The 19,313-nt window shown below is 36.8% G+C and overlaps 2 protein-coding genes across 2 annotated transcripts in view; one reads left to right on the top strand and one right to left on the bottom strand.

Moving 5' to 3' along the window:
* Positions 1 to 13,436, bottom strand: part of LOC134653447 (pyruvate carboxylase, mitochondrial) — a 57,351-nt gene extending 43,915 nt beyond the window's left edge. The window contains exon 1 of the mRNA XM_063508813.1: positions 13,279 to 13,436. The gene's annotated coding sequence lies outside the window, so the exon portion shown is untranslated. The remainder of the gene's footprint in view (positions 1 to 13,278) is intronic.
* A 1,059-nt stretch (positions 13,437 to 14,495) lies between these two features.
* On the top strand, positions 14,496 to 18,552 carry LOC134653239 (zinc finger protein 883-like). The gene is made up of 5 exons (XM_063508565.1): positions 14,496 to 14,744; positions 14,895 to 15,837; positions 16,369 to 16,522; positions 17,120 to 17,266; positions 18,378 to 18,552. The coding sequence occupies exons 1-5, from the start codon at positions 14,601 to 14,603 to the stop codon at positions 18,529 to 18,531; spliced, it is 1,542 nt and encodes a 513-aa protein (XP_063364635.1). The 5' UTR covers positions 14,496 to 14,600; the 3' UTR covers positions 18,532 to 18,552.
* Positions 18,553 to 19,313: the final 761 nt, after the last annotated feature.

The following is a 19,313-nucleotide window of genomic DNA, read 5'->3' as shown; positions in this document are numbered from 1 at the left end:
TTTGACTGAGCAATGGTAAGCCTTATGTTCTTGCATTAAGGTTTAAAATTGGTCAGGGGCGTTGACGATGATAGTCACAGTAATTTCCTCGGCCAACGAGTGGAACGCGATGACCTGAATGACTTTGACACACTATGTCGCTGTCGATAATCGACATACGTACTCGTAATGAGTAAGTTCAAGTCACGGTATTGCATAATCTAGATCTCTTAAGCTTTGGTTTCCTCCGATAGCGGTGCCGTAATATAGCGGCCGTCTCCATACAAATACTACGCCATCCATATTTAGCCGTATTATTTAGTATGGAGACGGCCGCTATATGACGGCACCGCTATCCTAGGAAAACCGATCTTTAGATTCAATAATGGGGTTGGCCGGTCGTAGTATTTTAGCAGATGGCATGGCGCATAGCTTGCCCTGTCAATCCCTAGAATTGTGACAAATTTTTGTTTTTTTAATGCCCTGGATGCCAGCCAATTAAGCCAAATCTCATAGAAAAAGGGGCAAGCTATGATGCGCCATCTATGCATACCTTTGACAGTTGCCAACCCAATTGACCGAAGCGTTATATAGACCGAAGCGTTAGCGAAGGTCTCCGTTTTGACTCCGATTCTCATAAAATTTTGTGAGCAGGTTCAGTAGTTACATAGAATGTTTCTGTCATTTTGTTTTTTGGAAAATGTTCAAAATGGTGGAAATTGGCATAAAGGACTTAAGTGCCATTAGGGTCTATGGCATTTAAGGCCAGTGTGAATACGCTGTGTAGTACCTAGTGTGTATGTGTGTGTGTGTGTGTGTGTGTGTGTGTGTGTGTGTAGAGGTATTTTTTTTGTTTTTACATGTTTTAATCTTAGGGCGAGGTCTACAACTCACAGAGCCATTAGTTTAATAATACTAAGGTCTAAGTTAACGTAAAAAAAAAGATATGGCCGTTTATGCCGCAAAAAACTTGGAGGATATAATCAAACGGAGACGCCATGTCTGTAATTTTCTGTACAAAACAGTCTGCCGATTTTTGCGGGGGAGGGGAACGTCAAATGTATGCGTAACGTAAAAATAGCCATGTCAGATAAACGTCAGTCCATACATTGTGTATGACCGTTGGCCGCCTATTTTCGACAGAGGGGAAAGCCTGTTAATGGCTACTCCGTTTAGTTGTATCCTCCAAGGCAAAAAACGTACATTTCGACACCCTCAAGGGAATCAAAATGTACAGGATACTTCCCGTTGACCTAGAATTATGAAATTTCGCAAGTAATATCCTTTAGCACTATAAGGACCTACAGGGAAAAACCGGTGGGCGAGTCCGACTGGCACTTGTCCGGTTTTTTTACTATGTGTATCTACGCGATGTTTTACTAAATAACGAACGATAACTACACGTTATATCTAATCTGGTCATAGTCCATTAGCGGGGCCGGAACTAAGCCTTATATTTACTTTGATTCTCGCGTCTGAAGTACAAAATACTAAGCGGTTAATATTTCATATTATACTATAGTTAAAAAAAAACTCAACAGTAGAGTTCGTCTAGTTAGTTAGTGCTTCTGGGCATTTTCTGCAAATCGACAACCATTGTGCCTATTGTGTATATTAGATTCCGTCTATGTCACCATTGCACCAATTTTAGCAGCTAGAAAAAGTATAGAGCTTTCAGTCTGTAGCAGTATCAACCATGTAGAGTGAAACGGAAAGAGAAGAGTCGTGGAGTGTATGGGGCCATTGGGGCCCAATACATTCCACGACTCTACTCTTTCCGAACAGACTCAATCAACGCAATATTGGGCCCGATTCGAAATTTAAGATACGTTATAGTCACAGAATAAGTAATAGTATTATCATACAGAACGGACACGCACCGCCCCGCCCCGATTCGGATTACCTCGCCCGCGATAGGCCGCGACATGAATGTGTGCGTAAGTCGCTCTACTGAGAGCATGTCAGGATTCCGTCAGAAACTCAATGACGCGTGTTCAGACGTGCCGCGCACACATATAAACGCAAATCATTTTTGATGTATGGCGTGTCCGCCCTGTGTTATAGTGTCAAAAGTGACGTTTCTTCAAACAAAAAACGTTCGAGTCTATACCACGACTGCTTTAGCACTATCAAACTGACATATTCGCTAACGTCTGCGTAATTTACTTTCAATATATCTTGCTCGTACTCGCGCAAGTAAGTTACGCACACGCTGCGAGTATGTCAGTATATCAAACTCGTGGTAGCCGTACCTACTGAAGTGCTATGATCGCAAAAAATCGATATAAATATGTAAACTATGTCGCTATGTGCTAAACGTGTCATCACGTTGTTAACTGACTTCCTTTGATTGTGTGAAGCCCGTTTTTCTTGCGAGGTTTCAATCAATTTGTCGATTTATAATTGCATTTTGATTAGAGACTGCGGTCGACTTCAGAGTATAGGTTCTTTTATTTAAAAAATCATTTATGAAAGCATTGCAATTGTTTTTAATAATTTATTATCTATTGGTCATTAATTATCACTACTGTCTATTGTTATTAGTCTAACTCGGAATTTACCTACTAAACTAACATCAGTTGGTAGGTATTAGTAATTATTGACCAGATTTACAATAATTAGACGGCTGTTTTTTTTAATGTCATTAATTCTTTGAAATAACTATGAACGGTACGTACTTTAATTGATAACAAATATTACATTTAGAGCTCATACGTAGGTAATTAGTAAAGACTTCAAATACAGTACGTACATTTCGTATTTTTAGCTTCAAACCAATCCAACCATATTTTATTATCATGAAAAACCATTTTTTTTTACTCGAAAGCGAGTTTGCTGACGCTCGAATTAATTATCTTCCAAAAGTTCAAAATGCGTAAATGGCGTAACATGGACAGAAAATCACAAAATGGACACAATGATGGTAGGTACTCATGGTTACAAGGTTATCGCTTCCATATCACTCGGATCACATAAAATGTTCCATAACTTATGTCAAAACATGATGACATAAGCATTGATTAAGACAATTACATACATAATATGTATTATGAGAAGGCACAAGATAGGAAATACGATTTTAAGCTATCAAAGTAATTTACAGTATGACCATGACGCTTGTAACAGGACCGGTAGATAAGCCTAGTCAAAAATATTAGGTACTTACCTATCACTAACTGTCCATTCGCGACTATGACAAAACGACTACTGAAATTCGGTACTTTTGACGTAATCCCGCGGGCACGGCATGGTTCCATTTTTATCGCATGTCACTATGCCCGTCACTTTCGCACTTATATACTTGTTAGAACGTGACAGGCATGGTGACAAGCGATAAAAATGCGACCGTGCTACCGCCGCTGAACGCGCCGAGGCCGTTCATTGCTTTCCACCTAATTGAACTTACAGTAACGTTACTAATAAAATTGCTCGATACTAACTTGCTACATGAATTACATAGTGAATAAATACTGTACAAAATGTTCTTGCGATATGATCTCTTTCGTAACGGCAGACTGCGCGTATGCTGATTCATTTCAAATATTTTCAAGGTTATATGTTCTTTCAAACCTGTGGCTACGTATATACACAATAATAATTCACCATTCGTGACTAATTAGGTCTAATTAGGAAAACATGCGCGTACCATCGTTTGCGCATTTTGGTTTGCGAATGGCTAGTTAAGCTGCATACTTATCTTCTTTACTAATAGGAGCGTGTGATGTTTTTCCAAATAGTTTTCAAAAAGTAGTAGTTAATTAGTTAATTACAGAATGTAATATGACTAACTTTGGGCAGTGTTTAGTAATATAAGTTTATGAAATTTACTATTTATATGTACCTATGTTAGTCTATAAGGTATGCGCGTACCATCGTTTGCGCATTTTGGTTTGCGAATGGCTAGTTAAGCTGCATACTTATCTTCTTTACTAATAGGAGCGTGTGATGTTTTTCCAAATAGTTTTCAAAAAGTAGTAGTTAATTAGTTAATTACAGAATGTAATATGACTAACTTTGGGCAGTGTTTAGTAATATAAGTTTATGAAATTTACTATTTATATGTACCTATGTTAGTCTATAAGGTATTTGTAATATCCATATAGCCAAATTCAAATACATATTAAAATAAATCAATGTAAAACGACAAGCAAAACGGTCGCGACGTATTACGATACTGATGAAAAGTAATTACTAATGACGCTTTTTAAACGACACTGATAGAAAATTATTGTAAATAGCTTTAACCTAATTGACGAGCACTAAAAGAAAATTGGAAATACTAAGTTTGTAGTAAAGCTACAAACAAAAATTAAACGAATACGCTTAACCCGCGCTTGATAAATAAAAAATACCAAATTTTTAATTTTTTCAAAATAAAAAAAATACAAAAATACAAAAAGTTATGTAGCAGTATACAATTACTGGGGATGGCATCAGGGACCTCCCGATGCAAACATAAAAAGCGAACGTTTGCAAAATACGCCATTGTAGTTCTTACTAAAGCTGACGAAATTTAGCTACTCATTCTCAAGTAAAAACTAAATATCTAAATACCGCCAAAACCAGCGATACAAAATTTCTGAATTTTTGGCCATTTAATCTATAAACATATCTCAAAAAGAAAACACTCTTATGATACCGATACGACTATTTGTTTAGGCGGGAGCTATCACGACTCCGCCATTTTGAAAAATTTCCAAAAACCGGATCGACAAAAAAAAATTATTTAGTCATAGAATTCGGTCACAAAATTTCACGAAAATCGATTAAGAATTGCGACCTGTAGAGGAGAACATCCGGACATACAAAAGCAAAATGCCCGAGTCAAAACGTAAACCTTCGCTATGCTTCGGTCAATTAAAACAAAAGCAAATAAAAACGAATATTTAATAATAATTAAACGGTTTAGGCTTCTAGTCCTTAATCGGGAACTAACTTTGAACCGAAAGTAGAATTGACAGTTATACATTAAGTAATATTTTTCTTTATTCAATTCAGGTAAAAAAGTACATTTTATAATAACTATACACAACATAAAATTAAAATTCTCAAAGTCGAAGAAAACAGGCAAAACCTGATTTCGATCGATAACAGTGAAAGAAGAAAGACGGCTTAAACAACATTAAAAAAAACTAAAGTATTTTGGCCGAACTGGCCGAATCATAACAAGTTAATTTAAGGTGGGTATATACCTACACTGAAATACAGACCTTAAGGCTTAAGTGAGAGAATTCTAATCAATGTGGCTATCCTTAAAATTGTGCGAACATGTAACGTATGTTTGTACATAGTGGCCCTGAGATATCATTCCAAATGCATACAGAGAGCTACGATGAGAAGCCTGAGAAAATTTGATGGTTTTTCAAAAAAAGTAAATAATACACTTTAACTGAAATGCCTATCATATAGGGTGGGTGTGTTAGTTTTCGTCCAGCACTAGTTTTCGTCCACTTGACGAAATTTGAATATAAACCTACATTGCTGCACAAATTTCGACTTATTGCAATCCTTAATATCGAAGCAATTATATCTATCTACATAAAAATGATGTTCCGCAAGTAGCAAAATAAATATCAAAAATATTATTTGCTAATATGTCAAGTGGACGAAAACTAGCGGAATGGCCCTAATCTGTGGCAGCGCTAACTCATGGCAAGGGCACAGTACAGCAGGGGTCATGTTACGCTGGCACTACGTGAACTCGACCGCTGCGCGCGCATAGTTAACTAAATACTAACTATACTATACCTACACCTGACGTGTGTTTGGCAACAACCGTTGTTGGCGAACAACGATCAACGAACCCGAGTTTGTTGACATACTATATTATCCAACCGGTGTCGGTCAATGGTAATGTTGGTTTAGTTTCCGTGGTAGACGAAATTTCATGAGATTAAGCGAGTTTTCGGGAGTTTCTGGTGGTGGTATTATTTTGATAGGTAAATAGTTATTTGTTTTACAAGGGGACAAAGTTGTTGTTTAACCGCTCCTGCCAATATTGAAACCCGAGCAAGCGAAATATTCCAAAATTGAGCGTAGCGAGTGGTTCGAAAAATGGAATCTTGAGCGTTGCGAGTTGTGGTTCGAAATTTTTTCACCACACCAACCCGACGCAAATATTAAATGTAATATATCAAACAAAATCAGACCAAATCAAATCCAAATGAATATTATTAAATATTTATCACCCAAAATTATAATTTAAAAGTTAGTTCTACCAGCAAAAATAAGAAATAAACTCAAAATTAGCATTTGATTACTTTGCCTCACATGTGAATAAAATGCAACTTGCTATCAGTTTTTGAAGTGCAAAGTAAGCCTTTCCGAGCTGGTGTGGTGAAAATATTATTTACCTACACGTTAACATTATTGACTGATAACAGTAGTAATGATATTTAAGAAGTGTATTATAAAGTTAACTAAGTATGTTCGCACATAAGTGCGAGCGAGATGTACCTATAGAAAGTAGGTTACGCAGACGTTATCGAATATGTTAATTTGACACTGCCAGAGCAGTTGTAAGACTGCAGATCCTACGGCATTATGCGAATTATTTTACGAAAATAACAATAAACAATCCTTTATCGGTCAAAGATAATATTCGTTTTATTTATGTTGTTTCGCAATATCTAATCTCATGTTTGGCACTGACAATAAACGCTATCGAGAACGGTAACTTACTTTCTATGCATCTCGCTCGTACTCGCATATTCGTGCGAGCGAGATGTACAGAAAGTAAATTACGTATAGGTACTTTAGCGTATATGTCAGTTTTGACTCTGTCAGTGACATATGGTACGGGTAGGTAAAGTATCATTACAATCCAACACGTATGTAGTTTTAAAATGAGAATGAAACTCCGTTTGTGTGGGAAGGTGAAAGTCGGCCTTGCTGGGGACTTTTAAATACAAAATTAAGTACTTAAACTTTACAAATACCTATTCCTTTAAATAGTTTAAAGAAACGAATATATTTTCACGTTTTTATCACGCAAAATTCAACAATAACATTCCAGGCACGCTTAAAAAATTACATAAATATGTCAATAAATAATTTCAGCTAATTTATTAACCGGTAGGCACCATGGTAATTGTCACGGTGCAAACTGCCACGACAAAATAGTACCTACTCATGCTCATGCCTTATATTCGTGACCGTATCAGTAATACTTACAGAAGGTATTGTTTAACAATAAAGATAACAATAACAGATATGAAGATAATTAGAATGAATACTTTGCTGTCTGGAGGTCACTGCCCCGAGAGAATTTGAGGCAAGTTTATATTTTTTATGATATAGGAGGCAAACGAGCAGACGAATCGCCTGATGGTATTCTATTGCCGTCGTCCAAAGACACCTACAACATCAGGCGTTGCCGGTCTTTAAGATCAGGACTTTGGAGTACGCACTTTTGGTTCAAAAATACCGCTAGGTATTGTTGAACCAACAGTTCAAGTTGGAATAAGAAGATATTCTGAGTTCATTATGTAGGTAGGTATTTAAACTATAACGGGACTTTATCGCGTTTGGTGTCTTTTAGTATTTTTCTTGACGTTTCGAGCATGACACTTAGATCTTGATTGCAGGCTGTTCCCCTGACCCTATAGGCGTACGCATATATTGGTACTATAGTACCAACATATGCGTACGCCAAAAAACACATTAATAAAAATAAAAATATAACATATTAATCCTATCTAAGAAATGATTTTAGGAAGTTGGTTTAGTATTGAATAGTATATAAGATATTCTTAGTTTTAGCATCAAATAAAATGATAGTCACAAGTCAGAGTTAACTTACATAATATAAGATAATGAAAGGTCGTCTGAGTGAGTATAAATCTAGGATTCAAGCGTCATCTAGGTTAGTGTACTTATAGATTCCAAGATGACTGGGCCCTTATCAGTCTAGGTTGACATTGATCCCTATATCAGTAGGGCAATTTACAAATATTCAACGCTGCCTAGGTCTTTAGGCCTACGGCCTGGACATACTAATGTCTCAGACCTCCAATTACTCGTAGATGTCAAACAATGAGATGGACGGATCAGGTTAAAGCTGTGATGGATGGGTCGGCATCGGCATATGAATATTACCTATGCTAGGAAGGCAGCCAAAAGAGAATGGCGGCGTGTTGTGAAGCTAGTCACCAATCGCAAAAACCAACGAAGAAGACTCAAAAATCCGGGGGTTTCGCGTCCATACGCTGCTGAACGATACGTGTCATTTCGTGAAGACCACATTATGTTGGTAGGGACTTAACTATCGTTATTGCCAACATAATAACGGGTCCAGAGTTCACGATGATGTAAACACACGCTAATAAAGTAAAAAGATCTGATTAACTTTCTGTCCGCTCATATGGGAGATAGAGGTGACCTTATGTATTCATGTAGGTACATATTTTTATGAACATATAAATATAGTAAATGAATAGCAAGACCCAAAATGGTCACAACTTTGATTGAAGAAACAAGACAAAAAATAGTATGTACTTGTTCATATCTCGTTTAGGCACGTACTTTATAAGATTTGCAGAAAGTTTTTACAAAACAACATAAAACTTTGATAATTTCTTGCAAAAAGTCTCAAGTGCAATATAAGCCTAAAGATAATCAGTATCTCAAGTTTATGGATGTGATAAAAAGTACTTTAAAACCATTAAATCCCTGTAATAAAACGATAAAACAAACGTACCATAGATTAGTAACGGAGCACACGCGTATACGCGGTCGCGGTCGCCGCGACACTGACGTTTGTAAGCAGGTCAATGCGACCTCTAAGTTATCAGCGAGGTTCAATGGCAGTGGAGGGTGATCCTGGTTTTGTAATATGTGGTAAGATTGTGAAGACAGTTCCCACTGAACGGAACAAGGAACGGTGGTGACAAATACCAGCCATGACTCGAAAAGTTTGGTGTGCCAATGCGACCAATGCGAGCAAGGCCTGCAAGGAATACAAGGTCCGCCGGAAAGAAGACAAACGCAGTTCAAGTCTAGCGGTAGAAATACACAAGCATATACAATTCGAAATCGTCCTAATCACATTCTGTGGTAAGATATAAGCGTTGAAAGACATTCGAAGCCTTCCTGCCAGACCACAACACCGCATGCGTTATGCATCACAGCACAGGCCCTTTGCGTAGTACATCGCTTGTGTTGCGTACTCTTATCGAATGCGTACATGCGTAGGGCACGCAACGCTAGTGATGTACTTAGCAGAAAGCCAGAGTGTTACATTACGCATGCGGTATTAGGTACTTGGCCGTCGCGACGAGATGCTTCAATGGGACATCTGCCAAACAGTAACTAAGTATAATGGTCTGGCTATTTGATTTGGCACTACCGCAGACCATTCACAACTCATCCCGTCTCATCACAATGCGTAGTTTTTCAAATACAAACCAATCGGTGTTCAATACGTTCGAAATGGCGCCAAGATGTCACTTACGATTAGGCGCCACTTTGGAATTTTGCGTGGGTGTCTTGCCAAGTTTATGTCAAAGTCAAAGACCTTATTAATCCGGTAAATCCCTCGGTTAAAGTGGCGATAATTTTGCGTAGGTGCATTACGTACAATTTGTACATAAATTATACATAGGACTTAACGTAACGACTCGTATGACTAAATACATAAAAATGAGAAGTAAGATTAAAATAGCAATCATTTTCTCTTATTTTCTAATTTTTGAGGTGTACAATAAAGAGTTATTTGATTGTAATTATACAAGCTAATCCATACTACATAATTATCTTTTCCGCGATTGCAATTGCGGTACCGGCTTTACTTCATATTCATACTCAGCCATAACCGTGAGTAAGAAGTTAGCAGCTTGCAGTTCTTTCTGCCCGAACCGCGAAAATCGAAGTTCGCACATTGCGGGCATTTTTCTCTGTCACTCTAATTACGCCTTCATTGGAGTAAAAGAGAAAGTTCCCCGCAATTTGCTAATTTAGATTTTCGCGGTAGCCCCTCTGCAACCAAAATGTCTACCGCGAAAATTGAACCGCTATTTCGTACACAAATCGATATTTCTGCGTTTCGGAATTTTCAATAGTCAGCCAGGACCGTGAATATCTACTAGGGTTTACCCCAAGCGAATTGAAATTCCGTTCGTACGCATAGAACAAGCATTAACAATAGTACATACCAAAGTCCAACACAGGTAAGGAAAATTATTAAATGACGCGTCGTCGACTATCTAACCACAAAGTATTGTTGTGGGCGTGTTAAGGAAAACTGATGTTTATTCATAAGAATTTATAAGAAAGGTCTACAGTGCACGTGTGTGTATTTGCTTTTCGTATGATAAATGTCCTTAATATAAGATAAACATACCTATTTAAGTTCTACTTGTATTCTCTGACAGTCGTGGAAATTTAACACAGATTTGGATATGGGCCAAAACTATGCGGAATGATAAAAATTTAAACTATTTTAATTAAATCGAATTATATGAATGAAAAGAAGTTTATTTAAAAGTTCAATTCAATAGAATGGGTGTCAAAAAAATCTACTTACCATATTTTCCACGCTATTTTTTTTTCTTGTACGATGGCATTGATGGGCCTTAGAAATTAATACTTCTTGAAGAATATTTAGATAAAGATATAACATTATAATGTTCCTAATATTTCGTGAATTTATGTTTTCTGCTTTAGGTACTCTAGGGAACATTTTAAAATTAAGAGAAACAAGATTTGTTTTACTATTTTCAACTCTCTAGTTCACATAGCTGCCAGTTCACGTTAACATTTCGCGTAGGCTCAGCTATTTTTAGTGTCACAAATGCCAAAATGCGTATACAATTTATTTTTGTATACACACGTGCAAACCTTGGCACTAGTCTGGAGTCTAAATTCATATCGTCTTCATTATTAAACAATAACGAGTGCAATATAATTAAGACTTAATCCCTATTGTTATAAGGCTTTGATTCGATAGTAAACAACTTGTAGTTATGATAATAAATTATGCATTAGTAGTACGCATATTTATGTCCTTAAGACAAATGAATAACTACAATCATGTGCTTAAATTGAACTAATATTAGAACTATGTGGAGGCATTACACTTTACGATGAGGCGTATGGCTCGGTGTGTGAGCGAGACAGCGCTATGCACGCATATGAGGATGTCCCGCTCGTACACTGGAGCAGCATGCGGATCCGCATCCAATGTTAATATGCCAAGTCAATAGACTTCTAGTTATAGAAGTTTGTCAGTAGGGGGTCAGTCCTTTGGACTGCCACGATTACTATAAATACCAGGCATTTGTAGGCAGTTTTGAATATAAGTGAAGGTTCATTTTTAACTGCACCTGTTGTAATGTATAGTCGACGTTGGCGGCCAAAGAGTTAAATTTGTAGCATTATATTGTTTATTTATGTAATGAAAGCATTAATGTATGGCATACAATAAAAGTCACTATGGAATAATTAACCTATTAGTATTTTAAATAAGTATAGCAAACAAAATACAATAAACAAGAAGATCAATAAATGTTAGAATTCATTCAATAAACATTTTTTTATCTGTGTACCAGTATTAGGGGGTATTACTGCAATGTTCTGCCACCAGAGTTCAGCACTAGCGCCTTTCGTAAACCATGGAGTAACTAATACATACTGTGCATAAAACTGTTTTTTGACAAGTTTTCACAGACACTAAAATATGACATTGATACATCAAAGTGGTTTGTTTACAAAGGGCCTACCGGGAAACGCGAAATCGAAACTCAGCTATCTGCCTCTTTATCGCTCGAATATGCAAGAGTGATATAGAGGTTAGATAACAAAATTTCGACTCTCGTTTGCAATAGACCCTTAGATTGTGACGGATTGTGTAAGTGGCGCCCCCTATGCAGAGTTTCACATAATATTCCTTAGTGGATGTATCTCTGTTTCACCCTATGGTTTACTGGTAGAGAATCCTCTTGGCATTAGGTCCATTGTACATTGTTTTATATATTTGTGTAATAAAGTTCAAATATATCAATAAAATTAATGAAATCTGTCCATAAGTAAAAATAAAAGTAAATGCAAACAGTTGAACAAGTTGTAAACCTTGATCCACTAACTGCCAATAAGTACCTTTCATGTCATTGAAAGTGAGTACACTGTGTTTGTTTACACTGTTGCCAATAAGAAAAGTATTGCTTAATCGATTTTTTTTTATATCTTTTTTTTGTTTACACTGTTGCCAATAAGAAAAGTATTACCTGTATTAATCGCTTTTTTAATTTTTTTTTTATATGTAAAATATCTTTATTATCTATTTACAGACATTATAACGACCGGTCTGGCCTAGTGGGTAGTGACCCTGCCTGTGAAGCCGCGGTCCTGGGTTCGAATCCCAGTAAGGGCATTTATTTGTGTGATGAGCACAGATATTTGTTCCTGAGTCATGGTTGTTTTCTATGTATTTAAGTATTTGTATAATATATCTATCGTTGTCTGAGTACCCACAACACAAGCCTTCTTGAGCTTCCTGTGGGGCTTAGTCAATTTGTGTAAAAATGTCCTATAATATTTATTTATTTATTATTATTTATTATTTATTTATAATATGTGACGTTATCTATGAAAAAGGACCTTATTGTCGATGGTGCTTACTCCATTATTAATGATGCTCCGATATAAATACAATGCCGCCTGACGGTGGGCGGCGTAAGCGCCCTATGCCCTGCCCCATGCCCCATACATTTGCTGGGGCCTCTGTTTAGGCTTACAATGCCTGTGTTGAGACATCCCGCTCTTCCACAACCGTAGTCACTTATAGGTACCTACATATATCTTTTTTTTATATGTGATTATTGATCACAATAAAGAAATAGTAATTTTAATAGTGTCACTAATTTATTTTGTACTGATTTATATATTAAGGAAGTTTTTTTAAATATATTTTGCTAGTTTTTGTAAATAAATTAATACGTCGATAATAAATATTTGGGTGTGCTTCAAAATACCTTACACAAATGAATAAAAATAATATTCCAAGCAAATAATTTATAATTAGTAAACAACAAATATAAATTACTGTTATTGGCTTACAGTGTTACCCATTGTATTTAAATAATAAAATATTTTTTTGGGCGTGGTAAATAACAAATAAAAAATAACTTTCAATGTTAGTATTCAGAAACTTAATTTGTAGATGATTATTTAACGAGTAACTAGTCGTGATCCGTTTTCACGACAAACCTGAACACGAAAATAAATAACAACGCGACTGCGAATGCACAGTGCCGAGCAAAATAAATAAGCAAATATTGAATCATAAAACTATTTAAAACTCACCAAATGGTCACTTTTCTACACCTCAAGGTATACTAACACCTTATTTTTACAAATAACTATTTAATCGTTAGTATGTCACTATATTTTATTAATATTCCAAATGATTACTTAACACGATTTGAACTTTACAAAACGAGGTAAGCTACGCAAATGACAGTATTGAAACATTTGAATGACAGTCTTGACAGACCAAGTAATGTTGCCATGTAAAAATATGAGGGCCTCCACAGACCACTACATAAAGGCAATCCGACACGATCCTAAATAATTACTTAAGGGCTCTACATTTCGGCTGGCGAACCAAATTTGTCAGCAAAGAACAAAAAAAAAACTATACTCATCCCTTTCTAGAATCTCTCTGTCTATGTTTGAAATAAGACAGTCTCTGGCAAAGAATATAATACTCACTCTCTCTGGCCAAATTATAAAGCCCACTCCACACTATCGCACACGAGTGTGGAGGGGGCTTAATAGTACATTAAAGCGAGATAAGCAACTGCCAGCCAAAATTTAAAATTCAAATACAACTAAAGCATCTGAGATTTAGAAAGATATATTTTAGCAGTTGAGTTAATGACAATATGATATAATGTGTGCAAAATTAAGCAGAAGTGATGCCTTAATTTCTAAAATAAAATAATAACTGTCTGTATACCCCTTTAATAAACTTAAAGTGGAGTACAGACAAGACAATTTTTCGCCAAACTGATGAAATTTTCCGATCAAATCAGGTCTTGCGGACGCAAACGCCAATTTGATTCCTCGATCAAATCAGCAGGTGCGGACACAAAAATGCCAATTTTCGAAGTTAGTATCTATGGAATGTAAATTGGTGATTAAATTGTGTACGTGTGGACGCTAGATGAGATTGGTGCCAATTATTTTCCTGATCAAATCGGTCGATTTGCCCAGCTCGTCTGGATGGATACGGCTTAAAGTGGTAACACGCTATCGCACCGCACCGTGATCTTGGTACGTCGCGCCCATAAGTGAGAGCGAGAAACAGATATCTCTTTCTCAAGCTCCAAGGTCGCGGTGCGGTGCGATAGTGTGTTATAACTTTTAGAAAGTTATGTATAATATTGTCTATGTCACGAAACGCACCAATATTGTGTTTTGGTTTGAACGTGTATTATTGCTTTAAGCAATTAAATTAAAATCAATGACACTGACATAATGACCTATAATGTCATTCTTCATGTGTCACATCATTATTGTCGATGTTTGTTATTCTCCTGAAAACTTTGTTCTGTGATACTTTTATTAAATTGCTTACTGTAATGAAAATAATTCCTCTGATTCTAAAATAATAAGCTTCTGAAATGGCGGACATTGAGGACAGTACAATCTTTACGGAATGTTGTCGAACCTGCATGGCCAATTCAGCAACTAATATGATTAATATTTTTGCTGTTAAAAACTCAGTGAGTCCAGCTGATTTAATTACAACTTGTACTTCAATTAAGGTAAGAATACTTAGGCATGTTTGAATACCTACATATTATAAGATTACAATAGTTTTTAAAGTAACTTACGAGACATGGTTTTGACTTTGAATTTTGAATCTACTTTAAAAAAAAAAGTATACTTAATTAGATATTTTTTTATTATTTCAGATAAGCTATACAGATGTATTACCGAAGAATATTTGTGACAGTTGTTACAAATCTTTATTAGCCTTTTACGAATTTAAAAAACACGCTGAAGAAGTTGATTTTAAATTTCACACCAAAGAAATAGAACATGAGACGGTTGAAATTAAATTTGAGGAACCCCAACATTTAGATATTAAAGTTGAGTCCGATGAACAGGAATGTGCTCAGGATTCACATGAATGCAGTATGACTTCAGAATCTTTCCGGGAATTACCAAATGTACAACACAAGGCAAAACAATTACATAAATGTGACATCTGCGACAAAGAATTCCCAAAAAAATCTAAACTAGAGAGACACAAACGCACACATGAAAATTTTTCATACACTTGCGATTTGTGCTTTCAAACATTCAAATTCCATTCCACGTACGTAAAGCATTTAGTTCGACACAATCAAGTAAATAAAGTGGAAACTGGAGAGCAAAATGAGAACCAAAACTTTGACTGTAATATATGCTTGGCAAGTTTTAAGTCCATGCAATCACTATCCGGGCACATGCGCAAACATTGTAACAAAGGCCGTATACTTAGTTGTGCGGTATGCCAGAAAGTATTTAAGAAAATGAGTCACTTGAAAAGACATGAGCTTATCCATGAAATAAATAGGCCTTACAAGTGTTCTATATGTCCAAGGACCTTTACATCGGAGATTATTTGTAAGGAACATGAGAACAAGCATGCAGGTGTGAAGAGTCATGTTTGTCCGTTCTGCTCAAAGACATTTTCACATTTATCAACACTGAATACACATATAAAAATACATACTAAAGAAAAGTCGTATTTGTGTCCGTTCTGTGGAAAGAAGTTTGACTCTAGTAATAATCTAAATGAACACACAAAGAGGCATATAGGTTTGAAGTTGTTTGCTTGCAGTTTGTGTCCAAAACGATTTGTCAGCAAAGGTAAGACAATTGCATGTTTCTTTGATAAAATAATTTATTATTTTTTTATTATTTATTAGAATAAATTTCACAAATTGAAGGAAAAAGTGACCAAAGGCAGTGATCAAGGCTGGATTTCAAATGGTGATGTCATCACTTTGAAGAATAAATGGTATAATTTTTGAAGACAATGATCCAAATACCACAGAATAGTCTCTTTTGTCTGTGACATGTTTTCATTCTGGCTTCCCATACTGTGCTTTAATTACGGCTTGGAGTTGGCATGTGCAAGCGCACCAAAAATTAATGATACTGATGTACTGGAACAACACTGCTAGAGACCTTATTCACTTTTTACTGTCGTATTACAACAGAGATCTCTTAAAAAATATTGTCCCAAAGGCACAGGCAGACCTACACTAACTTTTTGTGGGTCAGATTTTATAAAACTTGCACTTTTTATGGGCTGAAACTGGCAGGTTATTTGACGCTGGTATATAACAACTTCTTCGCTTAGTCTATTAATTAATAAACACATCCACATCATTCTAGGTGAGCTAAAGTCCCACGGCACCACACATTCCGGTGAACGGGCGTACACTTGCGAGCAGTGCGGTGGGTCCTTTACCAAGCGCAGTTCATTGGCCAAACATATGTTGAGGCATCGGGGCATCAAGCCACACCAGTGCGACGCCTGCCCCATGAAGTAAGTGAAGAAATCCATAATGATTCATTTTTTGTCTGCAGTAAAAGTCTGTCTAACTTTCGCAATCTATCATAGTATGGAATATTCCGTCATTGAAGTATTTGAACACAAAAGCAAGCCTAGTTTGTGGTACACCGTGAGCCATGGTTAAGCAATGCTCGAAAAATTCTGAAAGATTGGTACCTATAACAATGACATTTTGTCAGCTAGTATAGGATCACAAGCTAGCATTAGCATTCTTACCTTAAGTTCTGTTTTAACGCATAATGTCCCTGATTTAAAGTCACATGCTTTGTTCTGTGAAGTTCTCACTAACCCTAAAATACAGTCTTAAAAAATAGGCTACAACAAATCATGCAAAAAGCAGATTACATAATATTATATAAATAGGTCACATAAAAAGAGTGAACAGGTACCTTCTGGGCAGGCTCGCTCCATCGTAGGCCACGTCTTCGCCTCGGCTAGTCTGTGGCCATGAGTAAGCCCATTTATAATAAAAAAAATATATATATATATATATATATATATATATATTTAATATGGCATAAGTTAAGTATGCTCTACATACTAAGTACTAAAAGTCAATTTTTAATCCAGGTTCGCAAGCAAGGACCACCTGAAGCGTCACTACAGAATACACACCGGTGAGAAACCGTACCGCTGCGAGCTGTGCGATCGCGCGTTTACACAGAGCAACGACCTTGCCAAACACAGGCGGACTCATCTCGGCAACATGCTGTACAAGTTAGTATTCTAAACCATTTACAAGGATCACCTGAAGCAACACTACAGAATACACATTGGTGAGAAATCATACCGCTGCGAACTATGTGACCGCGCATTTATACAGAGCAACGACCTTCCCAAACACAGGCGCACTCATCCCGGCAACATGCTTTACAAGTTATTATTCTAAACCATTTACAAGGACCACCTAAAGCAGTACTAAGGGAAGGCTACATAGTGGGGAGAAATCATACAACTGCGAACTCTGCGAACGCGCGTTTACGCAGAGACTTTACTAAACACAGGTGGATTCATCTCGACCACATGCTTTCCAAGGAAGCGCCACTAAAGGATGCATAAGGTGGAGAAATCATATCGCTGCGATTTGTGTGATTGCAAAATACAGGCGGGCTCATCTGCATCTCGGCAACATGCTTTGCAAGTTGGTATTTTAAACCCAATCCACAAGGACCACCTGAAGCGGCACCATATCACTACATAGTATAAAACAAAAGAGATTTTCACACAAAAATAGAAAAAAAACATATATAGGATAGGTCTTCAAAAATGATATTGAGGTTTCTAATATCAGTCGAATCCAGTCATTAGTAAATGTAAGCGTAAACGAATATCGACAGTCGATAAATCGAATATCGTTAGTGTTGTGTGTCGACAGAGTGACATCCCTAGTGCGCAAAACGTTCAAGCGGATAAACAAGACCAAGTGCGGGTAGTTCGAAAAACTCGCGCGGTTAGACGATGCTGATGTCAACTTAAGCCAGTCTTCTCCGAGACCACGGGGACAACGCCGTCCTCGAAACGTCGGAGGTAAATCTTAAAACTTAGATACGCGATTAAGTCCCGTTGTATAATTTAATAACGTCATAAATCGCCTAAATACGGAACCCTTCATGGGCGAGTCCGACTCGCACTTGGCCGCTTTTTATTTATGTTTATGGTTGGTTTCCTTACCCATGTCCATGACAATTTTTGAGTGACATAGGTACAGTGGGCCAAGAAAGTGGTCTACCAGTTTTGACAAACAATTGTCACTGACATAATAAACCACATTTTTGGCAGACTGTACGATTAAGCTTTTTACTTAAACTGTGTTTGTATTTGTTCCCAGGTGTGCGCAATGCTCAGAAAGTTTCCGTCTGAAGACTGAACTCCAGAACCACATCTCGCAACACTTCGCCACACAACTAGCTTCTGTGGTCGGTAACTTAGAGTCGAAGGTAAAACCTGTCCAAGACTACACGGGGGAAATCAGAGATGAATGACGTGAGAGGGAAATGTGACTACTTAGTGTAAGGCCTGAGTGGACGCTCGAGTTGGGCGTGCAGCGCGGCGGGGCGTGCGGCGTGCATGAAACAAATGCAAGCGTATAGGAGCGGCCTTAGTGCACGCTGCTCACATCACGCGTGAGCCCACAGCCACGCTGCACGCCCCGCCGAACGCTCCGCTCCGAGCGTCCACTCAGGCCTTACACTTACAGTTCGTTTTTTTAGCATTAGAAAGAAGGTAAACAATGTTAAGGTGTATTTTTATTAAAAAATATTGAAGAACGCTTTAAACAATTAGTTTATATTACTTATGAAAATAAAAGAATGTAAAAGATCGTATATGATTTATAATTCTAACATATTTGCTGTGACTTAATTATCAATGGTGATTTTTAATAAAAAGACATGTCAAGATCGCTTACCTTCTTTCTAATGCTAAAAAAACGAAGTATAGTTACTACTAAAGATATTTAAAACTGTTATATGGGTTCAAGTGGTGAATGGAAGCTTTCCACAAAATTGTATACAGTATGTCTCCTATAGAAACAAGATTTTTTCTGAAGATTTCTGTGTAAGTAATATATTACTTTTGTATGAAGAAGGGATTCAAAAGTATGTAATCGATTAACGCAGAAAAATGTGTCAAAGAAAGAAATATGTGTCATTTTACTGCTTAAAATAGCAATTCTGAAAGCGCACTTGGGAACCATGGAGGCACTAAACAAAATCATTTGTGCCTTAGAAAAATCGAACAACGTCACTATTTAAATGAGTGTTAA

This window comes from Cydia amplana, chromosome 13, assembly GCF_948474715.1.
Source record: "Cydia amplana chromosome 13, ilCydAmpl1.1, whole genome shotgun sequence".
Taxonomy (NCBI): domain Eukaryota; kingdom Metazoa; phylum Arthropoda; class Insecta; order Lepidoptera; family Tortricidae; genus Cydia; species Cydia amplana.
The sequence above is the reverse complement of the archived record's forward strand: the minus strand, read 5'-3'. Positions and strand labels throughout refer to the sequence as shown.

What these genes read in the sequence shown, in the direction of transcription:
- LOC134653239 (XM_063508565.1), top strand. Translation starts at nt 14,601, where the DNA reads ATGGCGGACATTGAGGACAGTACAATCTTTACGGAATGTTGTCGAACC. An exon ending in CAACTTGTACTTCAATTAAG is followed by an intron (nt 14,745 to 14,894) that starts GTAAGAATACTT and finishes TTATTATTTCAG; the next exon opens with ATAAGCTATACAGATGTATT. An exon ending in CTCGGCAACATGCTGTACAA is followed by an intron (nt 17,267 to 18,377) that starts GTTAGTATTCTA and finishes ATTTGTTCCCAG; the next exon opens with GTGTGCGCAATGCTCAGAAA.